The 21264-nt window shown below is 35.6% G+C and overlaps 4 protein-coding genes across 5 annotated transcripts in view; 2 read left to right on the top strand and 2 right to left on the bottom strand.

The window, feature by feature from the left end:
* The first annotated feature begins 49 nt into the window (after nt 1–49).
* LOC101245591 (ribosome biogenesis protein BOP1 homolog) lies at nt 50–8016 on the top strand. Its single transcript, XM_004230415.4, has 18 exons — nt 50–347; nt 905–970; nt 1092–1265; nt 1889–2043; nt 2406–2523; nt 2628–2729; nt 3421–3577; nt 3687–3795; nt 3887–3989; nt 4097–4247; nt 4340–4472; nt 4552–4658; nt 4737–4807; nt 4917–4977; nt 5596–5823; nt 5908–5992; nt 6551–6729; nt 7404–8016. Exons 1-18 carry the CDS (start codon nt 159–161, stop codon nt 7487–7489), a joined length of 2274 nt encoding a protein of 757 aa, XP_004230463.1. The 5' UTR covers nt 50–158; the 3' UTR covers nt 7490–8016.
* Nucleotides 8017–9016: 1000 nt separating this feature from the next.
* LOC101245296 (nifU-like protein 2, chloroplastic) lies at nt 9017–12790 on the bottom strand. Its single transcript, XM_004230414.5, has 4 exons — nt 12119–12790; nt 11956–12043; nt 11177–11505; nt 9017–9389 (listed from the first exon to the last, which is right to left on the bottom strand). The coding sequence occupies exons 1-4, from the start codon at nt 12266–12268 to the stop codon at nt 9198–9200; spliced, it is 759 nt and encodes a 252-aa protein (XP_004230462.1). The 5' UTR covers nt 12269–12790; the 3' UTR covers nt 9017–9197.
* Nucleotides 12791–12910: 120 nt separating this feature from the next.
* Nucleotides 12911–14094, bottom strand: LOC101259492 (WEB family protein At3g51220). The gene is made up of 2 exons (XM_004231284.5): nt 13470–14094; nt 12911–13387 (listed from the first exon to the last, which is right to left on the bottom strand). Exons 1-2 carry the CDS (start codon nt 13876–13878, stop codon nt 13125–13127), a joined length of 672 nt encoding a protein of 223 aa, XP_004231332.1. The 5' UTR covers nt 13879–14094; the 3' UTR covers nt 12911–13124.
* Nucleotides 14095–16186: 2092 nt separating this feature from the next.
* The window catches only part of LOC101259204 (DExH-box ATP-dependent RNA helicase DExH7, chloroplastic), a 28210-nt gene continuing 23132 nt past the window's right edge, over nt 16187–21264 (top strand). The window contains exons 1-7 of one of the 2 annotated variants that reach the window (XM_010316274.4): nt 16187–16626; nt 16828–16930; nt 17034–17227; nt 18015–18068; nt 18471–18624; nt 18695–19083; nt 19846–20064. In XM_010316274.4, the coding sequence (XP_010314576.1) occupies nt 16360–16626; nt 16828–16930; nt 17034–17227; nt 18015–18068; nt 18471–18624; nt 18695–19083; nt 19846–20064 (1380 nt within the window). In that variant the 5' untranslated portion in view covers nt 16187–16359. The remainder of the gene's footprint in view (nt 16627–16827; nt 16931–17033; nt 17228–18014; nt 18069–18470; nt 18625–18694; nt 19084–19845; nt 20065–21264) is intronic. The other variant, XM_026027692.2, reaches the window with a different exon arrangement.

Below are 21264 nucleotides of genomic sequence, written 5' to 3'. Positions count from 1 at the left end.
ACAAGAGGACCTATATGAAAAACATAAAACTGAAGGGGCTATTTGGACGGAAAATTACTACAAAATAAGTAGAGAGGACATTAAAACCCTAGAGCATCGTTCTCCTCTTAAAACCCTTGCAACTTCACTCCTCGTTTTCTTCTTCTTCTGTAACAGAGATGAAGGTTCCGAGGAGGAGTGCCCGTCAGAAAAACTTGCAGAAAGATGCAGAGAAAGAAGAAGCAATTAACTTATTGGAACAAAAGGAGAACACGGAAGAGGCGGTAGAAAGAAGCAAAGATGAAGAAGCAGTAGAAGAAGAAAATTTTGTAGAATCCCCTGTTGTTTCTGACGATGACGACGACGAGGTAATTAGGAATAAATTATAATTACCTAGTCAGGCCTCAAGAACCCTTTGTACTATTGCGTGCTGTGAAAGCATAATGATTAAGCAATGTTTGTCATTACTTGCAGGATTAATGCTCTTCCTATTTATTAATTGTATAGGCTATATTAGGCGTACGTTTAACTTGAAAAGATTCAATTATTATAAGTTTTCTCTAATTATTGAAAATGCCTCAAGCTTCATTGTTGCATGACTCTCTATTCTCTAAGCATTGGTTGATTTAAAGCTCCTAGTACCATAACTCAGCAAATTTGAATTCAGAATCTTCAAATGTTCTTCAAAAGTAGTGGGTTTACATCCCTTTTCCTTAATCAATGAAAATGCGATTAGTTATATTGTAGTCTAGTGGTAAGAATTAGGTGGAGCTGTCAGCATCGTGACTTCTTAGCATATATCTAAATAGTAACTTGGCCATGTGCTGGTAATTGAAACAACCTAGAGTTGTTCTCAATTAAATCAGATATATTGATTATTCCAAGTTTTAATAATTTGCCTGATGGTTGGTCATTATTGTTCCAGGATTTTTCTGATGATGGATCACTTGGTGAATCTGGATCAGAAGACAGTCATCTATCCGGGGAAGAGGTACATGGTGAATTCTATTTTCTTGGGTTGGTGTAAGATAAGTGGGCATACATGCTGCCTCATTCATAGGATTACGATTAACTGGAACTTTGTTGATCAAAGATGTTTCTCACTTTTGCAGGATGTTTTTGTATCAAGTGATAATGAAGATTCATTTGATGCCAAAAGTGATGATGTTAGTGGTAATGGTGCAAGTGGCAGTGGTAGAGATGATACTGGACATGGTAAAGATGACGATGCAGAAAGCGATGATTCCCGCACAGTAGTTGAAGAGAGCGATTCGTCTGAAGATGAGGTTTGCCCCCCCCCCCCCCCCCCCGGGGTTAAGAAATGGAAGGTGTCATAAATTGCATTATAGGTGGCAGTTTTTTGTTTGGGTCTCTTTATTTTTACTAGCCCAAACATTGTTGTTTAAATCCATCAGTAAAGCGAGGAAATGATGCAAAGTGAGGATTATTGATTTATGGGGAAACTATGAACTTCATAGAAGTGTACATTTCAACCAATGACAGTCAAAGTAATACTAACAAGAAGTGGTTTGTTCTTTGAAGTTTGAACCTCACTTTCAAGGAGTTCGATTAATATCAACACAATTGCAAATTGGATGCTATAATTAGTAATTATAATTGCAGTACTAAGTTCATGTATGTTCAGTATTTCCTGATTCTGTAACTTGTGTGCTTCACTTCAACGAACTGTGCGTTTCACTTCAAGCCCATGGACCTTGTTGCTTTTTGTATTTGAAAACACTTGGTCAGAGTTGATAATATGATGATACCTTGGTGAATCCAAAAATATGATGTTGCATGCTGTCCTGTTCTTTCATGTATGAGTGGTCTAAGGATAACTTCTTCTATGAATTTTCTGTTTATTTTTTTGGTTTTTATCTTTCTATTCAATTACATTTTGTCCTGTCAGGTTGATCCTCGTAATACTGTTGGAGATGTTCCATTGAAATGGTACAAAGAAGAGGAACATATTGGATATGATCTTGCAGGGAAGAAGATTAAAAAAAAAGAGAGACAAGATAAATTAGACTCATTTCTTGCCAGTGTTGATGATTCCAAGAATTGGTGAGTGAATCATTTTCAACACAAGGAGTGTTTAATACTGCCTATCTTGTTTATAATCGCCCAAGCACTGCATGTGTTAGACTAGTATTATCCTCCTTTTGGAATGTCAATAGTTCATATCCCCTCATTCGCTGTTTACCCTGGCTTGTAAGTTTGTACCGAACTATTTAATGTATGAATGGGCTAAGAAAAGGCAACCAGAATAACACGTTATCAAGAAGGTGACATTTCCTTTGCGTGCTTCACTCTTCAAATTAGTTATCACCCTGCTAAGTTTCTTTCTCTTTAGAGATTTCTGATAAGGTGATCTATAGATCCATTCTCTTTTGGTTGTTTATTATGTGTGTATATTGTGAATTCAGGCGTAAGATTTATGATGAATATAATGATGAGGAAGTTGAACTCACGAAAGAAGAAGTCAAGGTCATCAAAAGATTGCTGAAAGGAAAGGCACCTCATGCTGATTTTGATCCATATGCGGTTCGTGCTCTATAATTACCATTTGGCACTGGAGTTTCTTGCAGGGATACTTGTTCTTAACTTAATTCAACTCATTTACTCTTATTTGTTATTCTGTTCTGCAGCCTTATGTTGACTGGTTTTCCTGGGATGACTCCAAACATCCTCTTTCTAGTGCACCAGAACCAAAGAGACGTTTTATCCCTTCAAAATGGGAGAGTAAAAAGGTAAATTCTTTTGATACTTTTTTTCCTGCTTTATTTTCGTACTAGTCTGGAGTGATGTTGGAAGTGTATAATCTGCTTTTTCTTGATAACTCGTCAGTAGGATCTTATATGGTTATTTCTCTCCTCCACTTGATTAGGATGTTTCTGAAAGAATCTGTGTCCTCTTTTCGGGTTCAACTTGTCCATGTCTTTATATGTTGTACAACTATGTACATGGTTGGTTGATTTTGCTTAATCATGTCACTGATAAGAGCCCAGGCAGATGACCTATGTTATATAGGTGTATAAACCAACTTTCAGGAGAAAATCGAACTCACCTTTTGGCTCAAATCAAGTGTTATACTTAAAAGGCAATGTGTACAAGCACATGTACCAGCAGATATACTAGTTTTGCAAATAATTCTAGGATATTGTTGTCGTTTGTTCCTCTTCTAGTTGTGTTCTGTCAACTCCAATGTTAATAATCCTGGACGGATGCTAATACTGAATATCAAAAGATTGTTGCTAGTACAGTTACATTCGTGCCAGGAATCGCAAAAGGAGGGCATTTGCGGTATGGTCACACTAAAATATGAGTCATTATCAGTAAATTTGAGGGAGTCTTTCTATGTTTTTGTATGTTGGATGTATTATTGGGATTGACATTGTTTGGTGGTTTTTACGATTGGTGTGGTATCTTCTGAACTTACAGGTTGTCCAATATGTGCGGGCAATTCGAAAGGGGCTTATAAAATTTGACGAGAAGCCAAAGGAAGAGCCAAGTGCCTACCTCTTATGGGGAGATGATTCCAGTGCAATAGATAGACAAGGGTTGGCATATATTCCTGCTCCAAAACCTAAACTGCCTGGTATGCAACCTGACCATCCTTTCTAGATGATAATTTTGTATATTATCTTTCCTGTTTGCCATTTTTGCATAAAGTATACTCTGCATACCTAACACCTTCCAATTTTCAGGTCATGAGGAGTCTTATAACCCTTCTTTAGAATATATTCCTACACAAGAAGAGATCAATTCTTATCAGCTTATGTTTGAGGAAGACCGACCAAAGTTTATCCCGAAACGGTATTAGTGTCTATTTGATTGTTTAATTGTGTGCTCTGTACAGCTGTTTATATTTTTTAACGTCTTAATGCTAACCTTCTCACTGCTTTAGGTTCACATCGTTGAGAAATGTTCCAGCATATGAGAAAGCAGTCAATGAAAATTTTGGCCGTTGTTTGGATCTTTATTTATGTCCAAGGGCTCGGAAAAAACGTGTACGTGAAGGATTTAATCCTTTATCCCTTCATTTCATCTGACTATTGTTTATGGGGCTCAGATCATAATCTGATACCTTTGGGAATAAATCTCTATTTTTGTGCAGATTAATATTGATCCCGAGTCTTTGAAGCCCAAGTTGCCAAGTCGCAAGGATCTCAGACCTTATCCAACGTCCTGTTATCTCGAGTATAAAGGTCATAAAGGCCCCGTAGTGTCAATTTCTACAGAATCTACTGGACAGTGGATTGCTTCTGGTATGATCTTTTGTCCTAGAGATGTTATGCTTTTTTGTTGGATAAATGTTCAGATTGAAGTGCTTAGATTCTCTTGACTCGTCCATGTGAAGGTTCAAGTGATGGAACAGTGCGCATTTGGGAGGTTGAAACTGGAAGGTGTGTCAGGATTTGGGAGCTTGGGGAATCTGTAAGTCATGTCTCCTGGAATCCTTTGCCTGAACGCCCCATATTGGCAGCCTGCATGTAAGTGATTTACTGGAGTATATGATAATTGTTAATCATATTGGTTGGATCTTAAACCACTACCACATAAATGTTGCAGGGGAGAAGATGTATATCTTCTGAATACTGGACTTGGCAACGCAGAAGAACAAAAGAGTCTTGAAGAGCTTTTGCATGTTGAAACTCCATCAACCCCTGATGACTCTGGTCAGTTTCATTTGGACACTCTGCAATTTGTGTGAGTTATTACTCATCATGTTGCCTAACTCTAGTTATTTTTCTTAGATAATGATAAAATCGCTGTGAATTGGGTTCAAGATGATAAGAATGGGGGAATCAGGTTGAAGCACTTCAAGGTACCTTTCATGCTTCCCATTGATACTTTGTGATGCCTCAAGTATTGAAGTGATTATCACGATGAAATCTCTCCCGTGTAACTCAAATGTTTGTCATTGGATTATGCAGACTGTTTCTTCAGTTGAGTGGCATCGGAAGGGCGACTATTTCTCAACGCTTATGCCATCTGATATCCTTCATCTGATTTACATTATTGGCCTGATCTTTCAACACGAGTGTCTGCTTCTCACCCCCTGCCTATGTCTTTATGTTTTGTAGTGTCTGTTAGAGGCTTATACATTTTAGGGATAATTATGGCCTGAACACTTTGGCCAACTAGTTTACAAAGTATGTGCAAAATATATAGGTTGTGCATGCTTATACTATATACACTATTCTATACATATAATATACATAATCAGTATATAGGTTGTGGATATTTTTGCCATATTGGTAATAAGTATTGGCAAAATGTACACATTGGTAACTTACCTTACATTTTATAGTGGTGTGATGTGATAAAGAAAAGCATATATGGTTGGTTCTGTATTAATTCTGTATGATCTAGTGGTGGTACCGACGTGCAGCTGTTGGTGAAAATGTTTTGACAGACCGTCCTTAGCAAATCCTGTAAGGGCTCTGTCTTCTTTCGTCTTTTAGAAGTAAAGCGTTCTGTTTGTTTGAAAGAGAAGATGCATGGACACAGAAATGTCAGGCGGGAGGGTGTTTGTGCGTGTTTCTTGCCTCATTATTGTGAAACTCGAGACTGTGCTTAGTTGATTGTTGTTATTTCTTGACTCTTATCCACCCCAATCAAAAGCAGTGCTAATTCATATGCTCTCAAAGAAACAGACTCAAAGAATACCATTCAAGCTTCATGGACTTCCAGTTTCAACAGCTTTCCATCCCTCTCGCTCTGCCTTCTTTATTTCAACAAAGAAAAATATTCGAGTTTATGATCTCTTGAAGCAAAAGCTCATTAAGAAGCTAGAGACAGGGGTTCGCGAAGTCTCGTCTATTGCTGTTCATCCTGGTGGTATGTCTTGGATGCTCTTTGATGATGTTGTCTGCTAGTCTCTATACTCAACTGTTTAAGATGCTTTTTAAACTTTTTGTGCAGGTGACAATCTTATTGTAGGGAGCAAAGACGGGAAACTGTGCTGGTTTGATATGGACCTTTCATCTCAACCTTACAGAGTTCTCAAGTATGCTCTTTAAATTGATTTTTGTAATTTTGAAAATTTTTTCTCCATGTGTCATTGTGTTGTTTTTATGAATTCAGTCTGGTGACTTAATAATCACGCCTATTGTGGATTTAGTTCTTGTACTGAAACATGTCAGATTGTGCACATTTTTGCATTTATGCTTACTTGATGTGTGCTCGTTTGACATTTTTTTATCTCAACCTCTAGGAGTTATCAAACTTGTAATTAGCTCTTGTCTTTTTCAAAAGCTTTTTTCTGGACGTGTCTTGTGTTGCTTTTATGAATCCAGTCTAGTGAATTGATGTTTGTGCCTGTTTTGAATTCGAATCTTGTGTGCTGATACATGTTAAGTTGTGCACTTAAGTTCTCGTGCTCATGCTATCTTAATTTGATTTGCTTATTGGAAGGATCTTGTTTGAGATGAGTTGCAGGTGTTAGATGTCTTATATTGAAAATATCCACTAGTTCTTCTCTACAAATGTGATTGGTTAGTCTATTCATTCTTTGCTCAACTTGGTCCATAAATGTGCTTATTTGAAGGTTTTTCAATGTTAACAGTTGCCATCCGAAGGACATCAACAGAGTGGCCTTTCATCGCTCCTATCCTTTGTTTGCTTCATCTTCTGACGATTGTACGGCATATGTTTTCCATGGCATGGTTTATTCAGATCTAAACCAGAATCCATTGATTGTACCTCTGGAGATTCTTCGTGGTCATGCCAGTGAAAATGGAAGAGGTATGGCCTTACCCTGTCTTTTCAGCATATAATGATTCTACTCTAGTACCCACTTGTCATCCTGTCCTACACTGGAGGAAATAAATGTTAATTTGATGAAGCTGCTGCAATTAGTGTTGTATAGTTTCACTTAATCTCAAATACATTTGGATACAATATATTTGTCAATACATTATTGTATTAGGAACCTTTGTCTAGTTGGACCTTTTGGTGGTAATGAATATCAGATGAGAGGACACTTTTGAGGTCTAATTTCCCGCTTTTAATACAAATAAAAGCATCTAGAGGAATACTTAATGTTGATCTAGAAAAAGACAGCTGACAAGATTGATGGTACAACTCAATCATGGCCATCCTGTTTTTTTTTTTTTTTGTAGGAAATATGCCAGAAGGCTAAATTCACTTAAGTTGATGGGTCGAGATTTAAATTTAAGGATCCCCTAGGTGTTTTGCAAGTTCTTAAACTAATCTGTGAAGCAAATTTCAAATATTAAATTGAGGTCAAATAAAAACTATACTAGTTTGGTCTTGGGTCTTCATTTTATGTGCAATGTGTCTATACTATATACCAAAGAAAAAATGGATTTTATATAAATGGCTTATGGTATTGATGGTAATGGGCACCTGCACATGCTACCACTTTGTTGACATTTCTTGATTGCCACTGTCTTCAGGTGTCATGGACTGTAAGTTCCATCCTAGGCAACCATGGTTGTTTACTGCAGGAGCAGACTCTGTGATCAAGCTCTACTGTCACTAGGAAGATCACTCCAAAATGCATAGTTATTGATTGTCGTGTTGCATTTGTTAATCTGAAAAGAGGAAGACAGTACATTGCACTGTAATACTGTATACATTGATGTGGGGTAATTTGGGAAGTTGTCTTCTTGGACAAAGGGAGGATCTCTTGTTCTTTCTCAGATAGGCGAACAATGAATTCCACATATAGATGCAGAAGTTGGCACTGTTCTTTTGTATGATCAAGATGACGATCACCTCGTGTGTATGGGAGTGTTTGATGCAATTCACCCTAAGCCGGCTTTTTTTTACGATAGGAGAACTCTGCCCAAGTTATTATCTTATGTCAGCATTTTCCGTAGAGCTAGGAGCATATGGGTGAAGTACTTAGCACACTGGAGCTCTTCATTATTTTTTTGACCATAAACTGAGTTATCATATATTTTTGTAATATTGTTATATTTATGCATGTAACAAATGGTAAGCATCTTTGGCACTCGCTATTAGCAACATAACAGTGGAATTTTGAAGAAATTATTTCTGCTGGTATTGGTCTGTTGGAATTATTTTTTTATTTGATGCAGTCATATATTGTTTGACTAGAATATCGAACTCTTTTTTACAGATGAACAACATCCCATAAATTAGTGCTCATATCTCGGTAAATTACATTTTCCGTACAGATATCTCTATAGAGCATTGCTATCATTTGCGACGGCTCCCTAATAATCTTTGCAGCTCTACTACATACAAAAGTCGTCATCCAAATTTTTGGGAGTCTGGAGCCAAAAGAACAAATAAATTATCTAAAAATTCTAAGGCAAAGGCAAAAACATTGAGCGGCCGGTTTAAATAAGGGAAAAAGGTAGTGCGCCTTTTAGGGCAGCCAAGAAAATCAGCTAAAAAGCAGAGTTAGAGGATCAGGCCAACATAACGGACGCTGTCTAAATGAGGGAAAAAGGTACGCCTTACGGGACAGCCTTACAGATGTTTTAACTTTTTGCTTTTTAGTTCATTTTTAATTATTGTTTTTAAAGTTTTTCCTATGCAAATTGTTTCTCTTTATTTTGCATGCGAATTATGATTCCAGAGTGTCTATTTGCTCATAATGGAGTGTTCTTATCTGAAAAATTCCGCTTTAGTATATTCAATCCGTCTCTTAGTACTGGATTTCACAAGGAAAGTGGTTATGTCTTACTAATAACAAAAAGCTTGTTGCAAAAAGACTGCAGGCAGCCTCCATAAATAAATGATTTGTAGATATAAATTGGTTAATTTTTCTTTTTCACAAAACATGAAGTTGTGGTTCATTTTTGTATTTAAAAAATGTAAAATCGTTATATGACATTATCAAATCAAGTCTTTTTCGAAAAAATTGAAATTACACATACTGATTACATCTTCTTATTTCAAAGCCAACAGCACCTTATAAATAGGGGTTATTATTTGGGCTCACAACCATCAGTCTGGTCTGCGCGTGAAATTTTCTCTTCGGTACTCATCATTGATAAGTCTTCTCCCGCATCTGAACTCACATAACAGGGTCATCTTCATCCACACAAACTGGGTATTATAAATCCCTTTCCAGGATGTGCCTATTCAAATAATACAATATAGAACATAAAGACTGAAATAGATGCAGAGCAACTGTACAAAGTAGCTGTATTGTTTCCTTTGCTGGTACATAGGTAATGTATGAAGGCGTCACAAACTGAGCCAATTTCCACATTCTACTGCAAGAGTTGAACTGCTGCTATTGATGGTATCTTTTCCCTCAGTTTCTGAGTTACAGCCACACGAACTGTCATTACACCAGCTGCAGGACCTGTGATTCGGACTTTAACTATTGGCTCCTCAATTGCCACAAGTTCTAAACTTCCACCAGCTGCCCCAACAAGATATGGCCGTATCTCTTCAAGAACCTAAACAATTGCAACAAAAAAATAGAGTAAGAAGATTTGCGGGAAGAAACAGAGATAATTGTGCACGCATTTATTTAATCTAGTCAGGCTCAGAGTTAGCGACAATTTAATCAATAGGTATAGCTGTTGAAGTGTTGAATGAGTCTAAGATCACATTGTGAACATGCCGATGCCATAGATACTTCTTGTTTTTCACAGACAAGACAAACAAGCATTAGTTATGACAGAGTAGTTTCTATGCTTCGACTGCAGCCACATTTAGGTGCACATATTAAGCAAATCATACAGTACCAGTGAAGCACATATTGCTCTCTCAACTCCATTATTTCTTTTTAATAAATAATCAAAGATTCATAAATGCTTGCACTAAATCAGTGCGATAAATCATAATTACAGATCGTGCAGATCCCTTATATCTAAAATTGCATCACTGTCATGTGCAATAACTAGCCACCAAGGCCTAGCTCGAGTGGCAAAGGATCGAGGATTTGTAGCTTAGTTCGCAGGTTCAAGCCGTTGTGATTGGTCCAAAGTACGTGTCACAGACGGATTTCTCAGTTATCAAAAATAAAAATAAAATATCATGTGCAATAACTAAGTTGGCACCAAAAATCTAGCAAAATAAGACATCTTTATCTAGGCTATGTAAATTTCTCCTATGGCCTTCAAAAATTCTGTCGTTTAAACTCCATCATTTTAAACCTCTTTTACTCCTAATCAAAAGATCTCTGAGGGCCAGCGGCACAAAGTTCGGAACTCAGTTAATAATTGGCCCGCATTGCTCTACCTTTCTCCACTTAATACCGCTACTCTCTTACCTCTAGATCAAAGGCCTGAAGCAACTCCATAATCCAAATATACAAATATGTGAAATGCACAATTCAATCACACCTAATGCCAAGCTCTAAAACAAAATTAATGAATCAGCTACTTATTGGAGTCAGAAGCAACATAATCATGCCATAATTTCCTCCCTTAGGTAATTCAAGATGAGTTTCAAATGGAACTGCAACCTACTACTTCCAATTCATGACTGAGCCAGTCTAACTCAATGAGTCTCTTAATGCTGGATTTCACAAGGATAGAGGCTAGAGTCTCACTAATAACAAGAAGGCAGTGTCGATAAGTGTTCCAAGTTTACAGATTCTCTTATAGAGTAAAAAAGGAAGCTCCACTCCGGTGTGGAGGCTTCTGTAGCCAATCTTGAGAACACTGAAGGAACACAATCAGTCTAATGCAGCAGGCAACTTCCCATTGGGTAGTAAGGTCAGCTCTTGGCACTATTGCAACAGGCTCAAGTATGTGGTCAGCCTATCCAGGAAGGGAGCATAGCTGGTTCAGCCGACTTTGAAGGTAAAAATTGCAGGTTCTTCTTATGAACTACGTAAATATACATGATAACTTGACTATTTTAGAAGAACCACCAATAACTGGATCTGGAGCGACAGGTCATAATACTTCCAATTGATTAGTAACAAACATGAAATCACAAGGTAGGGGGAATCAAAACATAATTAGACTGGTCTTGTCCTTTAAATAACTCCAAGACTTTCCGTTTCTTAGTACCACAAACTAGAAGGCCCTAGTTCAATGGATTTATAAGTTGAGAAATCATTCAAAATAATCTATAACTACAGAATGCAATATCAATTTGCATGACAACAAAGTAATCTAGGACTGACTTAATTAGTCCAAGATATGTTGAAGATCATCTAGTTCAGGTTTCCAGTTTCGAAAGGATTGTGCCAATTATATGCAAGAGATAAATAACTTAGAGAAGTAGCTACCTTCTCTATGTTTTCCTCGTTAAGCTCAAGGCCAGTTTCTTCATCTGGTACTGCTTCAACAGCAACAATCTCTGGTATCTTTTCCATCAAACGACGCTCAATTCCCAATTTCATTGTCGTGACTGAACTTGGACAGGATCCACACGCTCCTTGAAGTTTTAGCTTCACAACATTGCCATCAATTTCATGCAATGCAACGTTTCCTCCATCTGAAATCAGATATGGTCGAATTTCATCCAGCACACTCTCAATGTTCTCTGAAGTAAGCGGTAACTCTAATGATGAATTTGGCTCTACTGCTGAATTTGGAGTTGCAACAGCTTTCACAACTGCAACAAGAGCCAACAAGCAAATCATTTCAGATTCTCATAGTCTCTCAAAACATTTATGCAAGGTTGAAACTACTACCATTAGCTCTAAGTATTCCATCGAACAAAGAACAATAACATTGTGACCTAATAATAAAACCAACAGGCTATGTAAATAAGAACCTTTGTTATCCTTGCCTGTATATTAAAATAAAAGAGATAATTTAAGGCCTTTCGGTTTCCAACCATAACTAAGTGATTATCTGAACATTCTTTACAAACTAATCAATTTCAATAATATAACAGTTAGTTAATTCCACAGAAGGCTAAAATCTTTTAACATATTGGTTCTTGACATAAAAATGATTTAAGCAAAATTTGTAGCAAGGAAAAAAATTCCCATTTTTGTCTGTACAAGCTGTAATATAAAATACAAATAACAAAATTGTATTCATGAAACATAAAGCACACCTCGAAACTGTGAAGCTCTACGGAGGGAGCGTGGTGATGAATTGGGCCTAGTCCAAGAGGAAACTCGAGTTCCAAAGAAGCCAGAAATCTGCAGAGTAAAGACAGATGGTTAGGCAAATGAAAAAAAAAGAGACGAAATTCGACGGCAAGACTCAAGATATACCTCGAGAGGAAGAGGAGGAAGAAAGAGAGTGGCGGTGGAAGAAGAAGGAGAGCATGATGAAGATGAAGATGGAGAATCTAGGGTTTGGAAACTTCTAGAAACATATGAAGAAGAAGGAGTTGGAGGATTCAATAGCATGGCTGATTGCATCTCTTCGTATCAAATTACCCAAAATTCAATCAAATTCACCAAATTTGATGATTTTTGTTTCTGAAAATCAAAAAATATTTGATTGCTTTCTCTCACTTTCCCTTCTTGCTTTTTCTTTTTTTTCCTTCTTCTATTTGTATTTTGTGGACCGGAAAATTTTTATTTTTTTTATGCGTCCATCTCTATTTTTGTCTTGCTCTCTTATTTATACTTGCGAATTACTACATTTTGGATTTGTTTTTTAGAAAACAAAAAAAACTTTGATACCCACCCCCATTACTTTTGTTACAGTTCTCCTTCTGACTTAAAAAAAACCTCTTTTTACTCAAAGATTCACTGCAATTTTCGATTAAAAATAATAAAAAGATTTAATAAGTTCGAATAATTTATATTTTATCATAATCTTTCCATATACTTTGTCGTATTCTTGTTCGAAAAGAAACCTTTGAAATTATTTTTCTCTAATTTTCCTTCAAATTTTTATTATTTCAGGTTATATAGTTCTTAAGAAAATTTGTAGATACATGGGCGAATAACCTTGAACTAATTCAAATGTTTTACATAGATTTACCTAACACATAAAATTCAAATTAGCTCATACACGTGCTATAAAACAAGAATAATAAAGTATAGTAGTACTCCTTCTAGAACAAGCTCATTAATTTTGATCATTGACAGATGCAACTATTGAAAAAAAAGAAACATCCAAAAAAAAAAAAAAGAGCATTACTGTATACACAAACACGCGAAATTAAAAATATGATGGTGTTTCCTCAAGCTTGAAACTCAACGACAGATCCAGAAGAAAAAAGTTTAAGTTACATCAAGCAACGATATATAGTAATTTCTCTTAATTTCAGAAAAGATGAGAAGAAGCAAAAAGTGGATTATCAACACTAGTAGAACTTCTTTTTTTCCTTGAGAACAAGTCTGCAACAAGTGGAATAATGGGCTTCTTCTTTTTTTCCTTTTTCTTCCCAATCAAACCTACATCTGTTTCTCCAATGGTTAACATCTCTGCTAATGTTGGGGATGATGATTCCCATGTCACTGATCTCCTTTCCTTTTTCTTATCTTCATTGTTCATTTTCAATGATTTTGCTGCTGCTGCCATTGCACCTGCAATATGCGTCCATCGCTCACAATACATGTTTCAAATATAATAATAATAATGTTTTGTGAATGTAATTCTGTTTCTAACCTGCGTGAGCTGCTTCAGCTTGAGCCAATTTCGACATGTTCTTATGAAGCTCTGCGTTTAAAGAAGCTAACGCGATTTCAGTTTCAGATTCTCTTGCTTTCATGAGCTTCAGTTCCGCCTTTGTTTCTTCGAGCTCAGTTTCTAGCTTCTTCAGTGTTTCAACAACGATAGGATCATTCAACTCTTGAGGACTTGGTGAAGAACCAGATTTCCATGACGTGACAATTTCTTGAGAATTAGCACTTGATGGAGAATAATTGTTTGTATTCCATGGACTTTCTTGGGTTGGAAATGTGAAAGGCTTTGGAGAATAGATTTCTTTAGCTAGAAATCGCTCACCGAAGATGGCTACAGCTTCTTTGACGGAGCGAAAAGGGCGTGAAGAATCAACGTTGGAATGATAATCCATGGCTAGCTGATGATGTTATTTTTTTGTTTGAGAGATATGTGAGACAATATTACTATGATTATTGGATTATGATGATTGCTATAAGGTTGGAAGGTTTCTTTGCTTTTACTTCAAATATATTCAGTTATAAGAGATTTTGATAATGGAGATTGGTCTAGTGTGAGGTGGTGTGTATATGTACCCTAAGAGTAATGGATGAGTAAGTAGTCTAATGGCAAGCTGGTGAATTAGAGATCATATATATGTATGTATATAGAGAGATACTGTTGTTTCAAGGTTAAGTTTCAAGGGATTTTGAAGTTGGAAGAAGTTGACTCCTCAGCTACCAAGCAAATGAATTAAGGGTTTCTCTCTCTTCTTTTTATTCTATTAAATCTCAATTAATTTAAATTTGCATCGTATAAAATTTATCAATTAATTTAGATATACATCATATAGGGGTGTGCATTTGGTTTTTCGGTTTGATTTTATTCTATTTGATTCGGATTTTGGTTTTTGATTTGAAGAAGTGTAACCAAATCCAAACCAAAATAAATTTGGTTTGGATTTTTTCGATTTGTTTAATAAGTTATGTCAATAATTAGAAACATAACAAAATTATACAATTTAAAAAATTATATATATATATATATAGATATTGTATTTCTTAAATATTCTTTTTAATATAAATCACATGTAAAATGTAAAACACAATACTTAAAACTTAAAAGTATATCAATTATAGATGTCCAAATATAATAAAATAAATTAAATCATAATAAAAATAACTAAAAAGGGACAAAAGTGATTAACTCCAGCTTAATTCTAAACACTCACATATATATATAAATATAATTCAGTTTTTTTGATTTTTCGATTTTCATTTTTTTAAATTCGAAACCAAACTAAAAAATCAAACAAAGTAAACTATAAATCTAAATTCAAACCAAAAAAAAAACAATTCTAATTAAAATTCAATTTAATTTAATTTGATTTTTCGATTTAATCTAAATAGTGCACACCCCTAGCATCGTCTAAAATTTATGAAAGGAAGTGAGTATGCTTCCTAACACAAGCTTTCGTATCAAGAGCTCAACAAACCAAAGATCTCTTAATAATAAGAATAGAAGAATCCGATATATCTATCTCAATAGAACTCTTAAATAGTATTAAGAAGATTTTTATTTTACGGTATTTCAGGAAAAAAAAAAATTTTAGATTACTTTCAGATATTTGTGTGGTTGAAAATTATTTTTTTAAAAAAATAAATAGATATTGTAAAGTTAAATTATTTTAAATTATAGTAAGATAATATTCTTTTTGAAATGAACTAAAAAAAGAACATAACATAAAATATGACTATATGAGATGCGAAAAGATTAATATTTAACTCATATAGACATAGTGAGTGCCAACAAAATATACATATTTTAACATGTAATTAATTTTTGATCTAATTTTTAAAATATTGATGTCACAAAAAATAATTGACTGACTTAAAAGATATTTTTATATTATCAGTATAGCTAAATTAAACTAAGTTTAAGTATGCAATAATAACGGTATCAATTACGTACGTACTTTAGGAAGCAGCATATCTCCAACCATTTTCTTGTTGCGGTGGTTACGTATTAACATATTGCAGCCTTTTTGTCTTCATAAGCAACATGCAAATTTTTGTTGGTAAAAATACACATCAATTGACTATAAATTGTTAGTAATTTCTTGATTTTTCGTTTTTTTTTAAAAGCTTGTACACTTCTATTTACAATGTAATTGTAAAAAAATTAAGGAAAGTAAAAGAATTGAGAAAATCAACGAAAATTGAAATAAAAAAATGTATATTAATTTGATTTATTAATTTAATAAATTGATGAGGTTATTTAGTAATTGAAAAAAATAAGTCAATTTAACGTATTAAGCCAATCAAAGAGTACGTAAGTTAAGAACACATAGTCCCACGTCTAATTTAGATATACATCGTTTGATCATGTGAGACAAAATTATGATTTGAAATCATATTAAATGAAGTTGAAGTTTTATTTGAACATGTCATTTGAAATTGTAAATCTTAGTATTTGCTCATAACATAAATTTTGTTACATATTAAATAAAACTATAGTACTCGATAGAAAAAAATGTTTTTTTTTTCAAAAAATAAAATACAAAAATGTAAAAAAATGTAAAATTATAATATGAAATTCTCAAATTAAATTTTTATAAAAAATGATAAAATTAAAGCTCGTGTCCAAACATTAATTTTTAAATTATAAAAATTAAATTTTCAAATCAGATGAAATCAAATTGCACACGGTATTAAACGTGACCGCGTACAAGCTAGGCCAAGAGCTAGGACCCGTTTTTATTTGGGCTCACAACCATCGGTCCGGTCTGCGTCTGAACTCTGGCGATCAAGTTCTCTCTCTGCTACTGTGCGTCTGCTCTCACCATTGTTACTTCTTTCACTTTGTATTTACTTGTGTCTCCCGCCCATTTTCTTCTATGGCACCGAAGAAGAAACCTCAATCATCCAAAGGCAAAGGTTCTTCTTCCACCGGTCCTAAATTGCAAATTTCTGCCGAGGACGAGAATCGTCTCCGACGATTGTTGCTTAATTCAGGCCACTCCACTCAGTCTCCGACTCCGATTCCAGCAGAGGATGCCCTGTCAAAAGCGCAGAAGGCCAAGAAACTCCGTTCTATTTACGAAAAGCTTTCCTGCGAGGGGTTCTCCAATAATCAAATTGAACTTGCGTTATCCGCTCTCAAGGTAATCTACTAATCAAGAAACCGTTCATCTTTCCAATCTCAAAATTTAATGATCAAGTAATTTCAAGAAAGACAAACTCATGTAATTTCAAGAAACATCATGTATACTGTTTTTTTTTTTTTAAATATCAACATTTTAATCAGACAATGTCTCTCTGAAATAGTTTTTAATAATGTTTACCATTTCAAAAAAATTACACAGGAGAGAGCCACGTTTGAAGCTGCTTTAGATTGGCTATGCTTGAATTTGCGAGGAAATGAGCTTCCTCTGAAGTTTTCAAGTGGTACTTCCCAATCGAACGAAGGTATTGATTAAAAAAGTTCTGTTTAATTTCCAGACTCAGCGATATAGAGGAATTTTGTGTTAAGGAGAAAGAAGTTAAGTTCACGAATATGCATTTTTCGCAGGTTCTGTTGGTATCATATCAACTGCTCGACAAGATTGGGTTCCTTCAGCAGATTCATCTGTTGCAGAAGTTAAAGAGGAGAAAATACCTACAGTTTCAGTTGTGCCAAAGGGTCGAAGTGATAGTGAATTTCTACGCACAGTTGAACGCGCACAAGCTGATTGGATCCGTCAGTATATGGAACAACAGGAAGAGGTATTTATACAGTTCTATTTGATGCTTTTAGTTCGAATGGGGGGCACAATAGGTTCTGTGGTGCTAAACTACTGCACTGTATCTGATTTCAGCTTTTTGTGAATTATCTGTCTACAGTGAAACCAAAGGTAACTGTCAAAGGTTCTGCAGGGGAGTGCATATGCCTAGTTAGCTACTGCATGCTTAACACTTCTACATATTATTTTTGTTTCACAGTTACCTGTTGTCTTAGAAAAACATACTAAGATTCATGATAAAGAATTAGGACATGATGTTGTTCCCTCTATGTTGCTTGGACTCTTCAAAAATGTCGATGAGTTTGTGTCGGATCCTCCAAAAAGGATCCTCCAAAAATGTATATTTTTGAAGGATCTGACACGGGTGCGGCAACATTTTTGGAGAATCCGAGCAACGTAGTTCTCCCTCCTATATTTCATCATCACTTGCTCTAGTTTAATCCATATGTTTTTTGCTGTTTTTGGTTAGCTCCCTGAGCTGAGTACTGTAATAATGTATTGGAGCTACATCTACTTATCTTTGTGACTTTCGCATCCTTTTGATGCCATCAATGAAACACCTTATTTCATCAAAAAAAAGAAAAGAAGAATTAGGGCACGAGTCCTGACTTATGGCAGCTAGACTTAGTCAAAATCTATCTTTAATCCCATTTCAATCTGAAACAAATTTTCTATTTTTTAATCTTAAAGTTTGAAATATTAAAAAGCCACTGAAATTCAAAGTGTGTAACGCTGAGTCTATACATTCTTCTTTTACTATGCATTTACAGGATGAAGCTGAAAGTTGGGAATCTGGTTTTTCTGACGATGGTTCCCTAGAGCAGGTAAATCTCATTGCAACTCTTTCCATGTTTCTACACGAATAAAGCATCAGTTCACTTGCTTTGTGTTACACAGCCTCTTTAGTCATGACTATCTGATGATGTAGGCTTTCCTTTTATCGGTATCCATTTCCCAGTTCATTGTAGTAGTATGTTCAGGCTTTAGGTTGGGCTTGTGGATGGAGTAGATAATGGTTTACATTCTTGGAACGCTTGTATGACTATTTCTCTTGTGAAAATGACATGTTTACGTAAAGTTGAATCTGGATATTGTAACAGTTAGTTCCTCAAAGCATTTCCCCTTTTTCCTGTTGTAGCGATTTATATTTTGTCTTATCAGAGTAGATATAAGATCAATATGAAAAGCATGCTACTGGTCTTGATTCATGTTTTGTTCGTCAACAGGTCCCACGGAAAAAACGTAGTGTTGAGTCCATTGTTCAAGAATTTCATACTGCTAGGCTGGAAGCTATTCATGCAAAAGAGCGCGGTGACAAAAAGGGCCAGGAACAAGCCAGCCGAATCATTCGGAAGATCAAGCAGGAGATATCTTCTCTAGGTTGAAAACTTTTGATATTGTGCTTTCATTCCATTACTATAGCTAGTTCAACTTATGACATTTATTATAGGACTACCGGATGATATCCTGGAATCTGCACATGAAAGTGCTTCCGATCATGCAGTGTTAGACAGGTCCTCAGAAAAACTTGACGTTGACGATGTTACTTCACCCAATTTCAGAACGTCTGATATTCATGAACATGAGATAGGAATGGACGAAGTGTCTGTCAATAATAGCTCTAATGAGTTCATCGAAAACAATCCATCAAGTGTTCCTTTAGGTGACAAGGCAGCTTCAGGAGGAGAACCAGAAGATGTAGAGCTTGGTGATTTCTTATTTGAAGAAGATTCCTCCGCTGATGTGTTGGCTACTGTACTAGAACTGCAGAAGAAAGAGAAGATGAGAGAGTTATGCAGTCAGAAAAACTTGGAGAAGTTAGAAGGTATATGGAAAAAGGTAAAAATCTGGTACCTGATCTTATGAGTTGGTTGTAAATTTTTCACTGTAGATTATAATCTAGAGCCCTCATTAGTTACCTAAAAAAAGAAGAAGATTTGGAGCTCCTCTATTGGTAAAAAGAAGGATACAATAGGACAAAGATGCCTGATCAGTTCAAAAAAAAAGTTTTAACTTAAATAATGTAGCCCTTTAAAGTGAACAAAGTATGTTTTCATTGTTTTCCTTTTCAATGTAGTTACTTTGACAGGATAAGGTGTAACTTGTCTCTGTGTTTATTAGTTTTGAAACAACTGATAGTGTTATTGCATCAAAGGGTGTGGCCTAACGGTTAATGAAGTTGGTTGAAACCTTAGAGACCAAGGTTCAAATTCCAAGACCAAAAAACCTAGGTGATCTCTTCCCATCTGCCTACGCATTGGTGTGCTGAGTTATCTGGTACTCGTGTTAGTTGGAGGTAGAAGGTATCCCTGAAATAGTCAAGTGCGAGCAAGCTGGTACAGAAATTATTGTTTTAGAAAAAAAGAATTGTTACAGTTATTAAGGTAAACTGATACTGGTAAGAAGGTTAATCCACGATGAGCCCATATGGACCTGTTCTGTTGCGTGAAGTTAAACCACCCCCTCTAACAACAACATGTGATGCAAAATGTGAACCATGTTAGTATTGTGTCACCCCTTCTCTTATTGAGGTCTTCTTGCTTTTGTTCTTAAGTTGTTGTTCCTTCGCTAAAAGTGTTACAACTGTTGGCATAATTGCAGGGAGACCCACAAAAGATTCCGAAGGCTTTTCTTCACCAACTTTGTCAAAGATCAGGATGGGAGGCACCAAAATATGCGAAAATACCTGGAAAAGGAAATCTGACAAGTTACTCAGTTAGTATAATGCGCAAAGCCAGTGGGAGGGGTAAGAGCAGAAAAGCTGGAGGGCTAGTGACAATGGAGCTTCCTAGTCAGGATCATGCTTCTTCTACTGCTGAGGTATGTCTAATGCTTTGTTCATACTGTTATTGCATTTGTTGTAAGTCCATAAAAGAAGGGAAAGAGAAGTTAATTATAATTGCAGCTCTACTATTTGGCGGTTACACAATGTTTCAGATTGTGGGTGTAAAATATACCCTAATAGGGAGAATTTAATGTATTCACATCAACATAGGAGTATGTCATTTATCCCTTCGTTTCTTGTAAGATAGCAGTTGAATTTGTGTAGCAGTTTCTTGTAAAATATACAGTATTTGTCGCTGTGGTTTTTTCTTTTTTGATAATGTTAATTGATTGGCATCAATAAGTTGCAATGGTTACAAAAATAGATATGCTAGCTCCATTTGTCCCTGTAGTTTGGTGGACTGAATTTTTGTTCAGACCACAATATTTCAGGGCCTCTAGGCACTAGTAAATAATACTGGAAACTTTGGTTTAAGCCATCAAACTGATTATTTGACCTTTTTTCTATTTAAGCTTTTGATCGATTTCTCCGGAGTTTTCCAGTTTGTTCTGTAGGCTTGTTCAATTTGCACTTTGACACTGCCCAAAGCCACGCATCGCGTTTCAGATTGTCTTTTTGGCTTTTAAGACACCTTTGAAGGTTTGTCTGGAATAAATGTCAGCTCATAACCTAAAAGATTTGTGACACTATGGAGAAGGTCTTAGGGATATATATGGTGAGAGACTGTCTTTGAACATTAAAGTAAATTATGGTAAAGACAGATTCTTCTGATTTATTTCTTCCACTGCTAAATTCTCTCTTTTTCTCCTTTTGTTTCTCTCCTCCATAATTCACACATCTTCTTTTATTTTCTGGGAAGATTTAAAAATGCCTGAGCTAGAAGAGAGTTTGTTTCTGGTCCAACTGCAGTTTCCACTGACTGGAAGAACAAAATCTCCTACTTGTGAAGTGAGCAGAGAAATAAAAAGCATTCTGTTGTTGAACAGCAAGTAACTGTGAATTTACCTACAGAGGGCCAGTAGTGTTTGGGCAGGAGAAGGATGCACCAGGGTCCCCACAAGACACTTGCGAGGGCTATCTGTAAGAAGGAAGAGAGAGGAAGTTGATAACATTAATCAAATGTGTATTTTCATGTGTAATTCACATAGCCTTATCGTGATGGGTCTTTTGGATGCAAAATCAATTGGAAATGAAAAATGTCACGATTTAGAGGAATAAATATGCGAAATTATAGA

Source organism: Solanum lycopersicum, chromosome 1 (assembly GCF_036512215.1).
Source record: "Solanum lycopersicum chromosome 1, SLM_r2.1".
Classification (NCBI taxonomy): Eukaryota; Viridiplantae; Streptophyta; class Magnoliopsida; order Solanales; family Solanaceae; genus Solanum; species Solanum lycopersicum.
This window is presented reverse-complemented; position numbering and strand designations above follow the sequence as displayed.

Excerpts from the sequence above, each read along its gene's own strand:
- LOC101245296 (XM_004230414.5), bottom strand. The coding sequence starts at position 12,268 with ATGCAATCAGCCATGCTATTGAATCCTCCAACTCCTTCTTCTTCATAT. Across the intron at positions 12,044-12,118 it reads TTCCTCCTCTTCCTCTCGAG|ATTTCTGGCTTCTTTGGAAC; the intron begins GTATATCTTGAG and ends TTTACTCTGCAG. Across the intron at positions 11,506-11,955 it reads TAGAGCTTCACAGTTTCGAG|TTGTGAAAGCTGTTGCAACT; the intron begins GTGTGCTTTATG and ends CTCTTGTTGCAG.
- LOC101245591 (XM_004230415.4), top strand. The coding sequence starts at position 159 with ATGAAGGTTCCGAGGAGGAGTGCCCGTCAGAAAAACTTGCAGAAAGAT. Across the intron at positions 3,990-4,096 it reads CAAGGGCTCGGAAAAAACGT|ATTAATATTGATCCCGAGTC; the intron begins GTACGTGAAGGA and ends ATTTTTGTGCAG. Across the intron at positions 6,730-7,403 it reads TGCCAGTGAAAATGGAAGAG|GTGTCATGGACTGTAAGTTC; the intron begins GTATGGCCTTAC and ends CACTGTCTTCAG.
- LOC101259492 (XM_004231284.5), bottom strand. The coding sequence starts at position 13,878 with ATGGATTATCATTCCAACGTTGATTCTTCACGCCCTTTTCGCTCCGTC. Across the intron at positions 13,388-13,469 it reads AGCTGAAGCAGCTCACGCAG|GTGCAATGGCAGCAGCAGCA; the intron begins GTTAGAAACAGA and ends CGCATATTGCAG.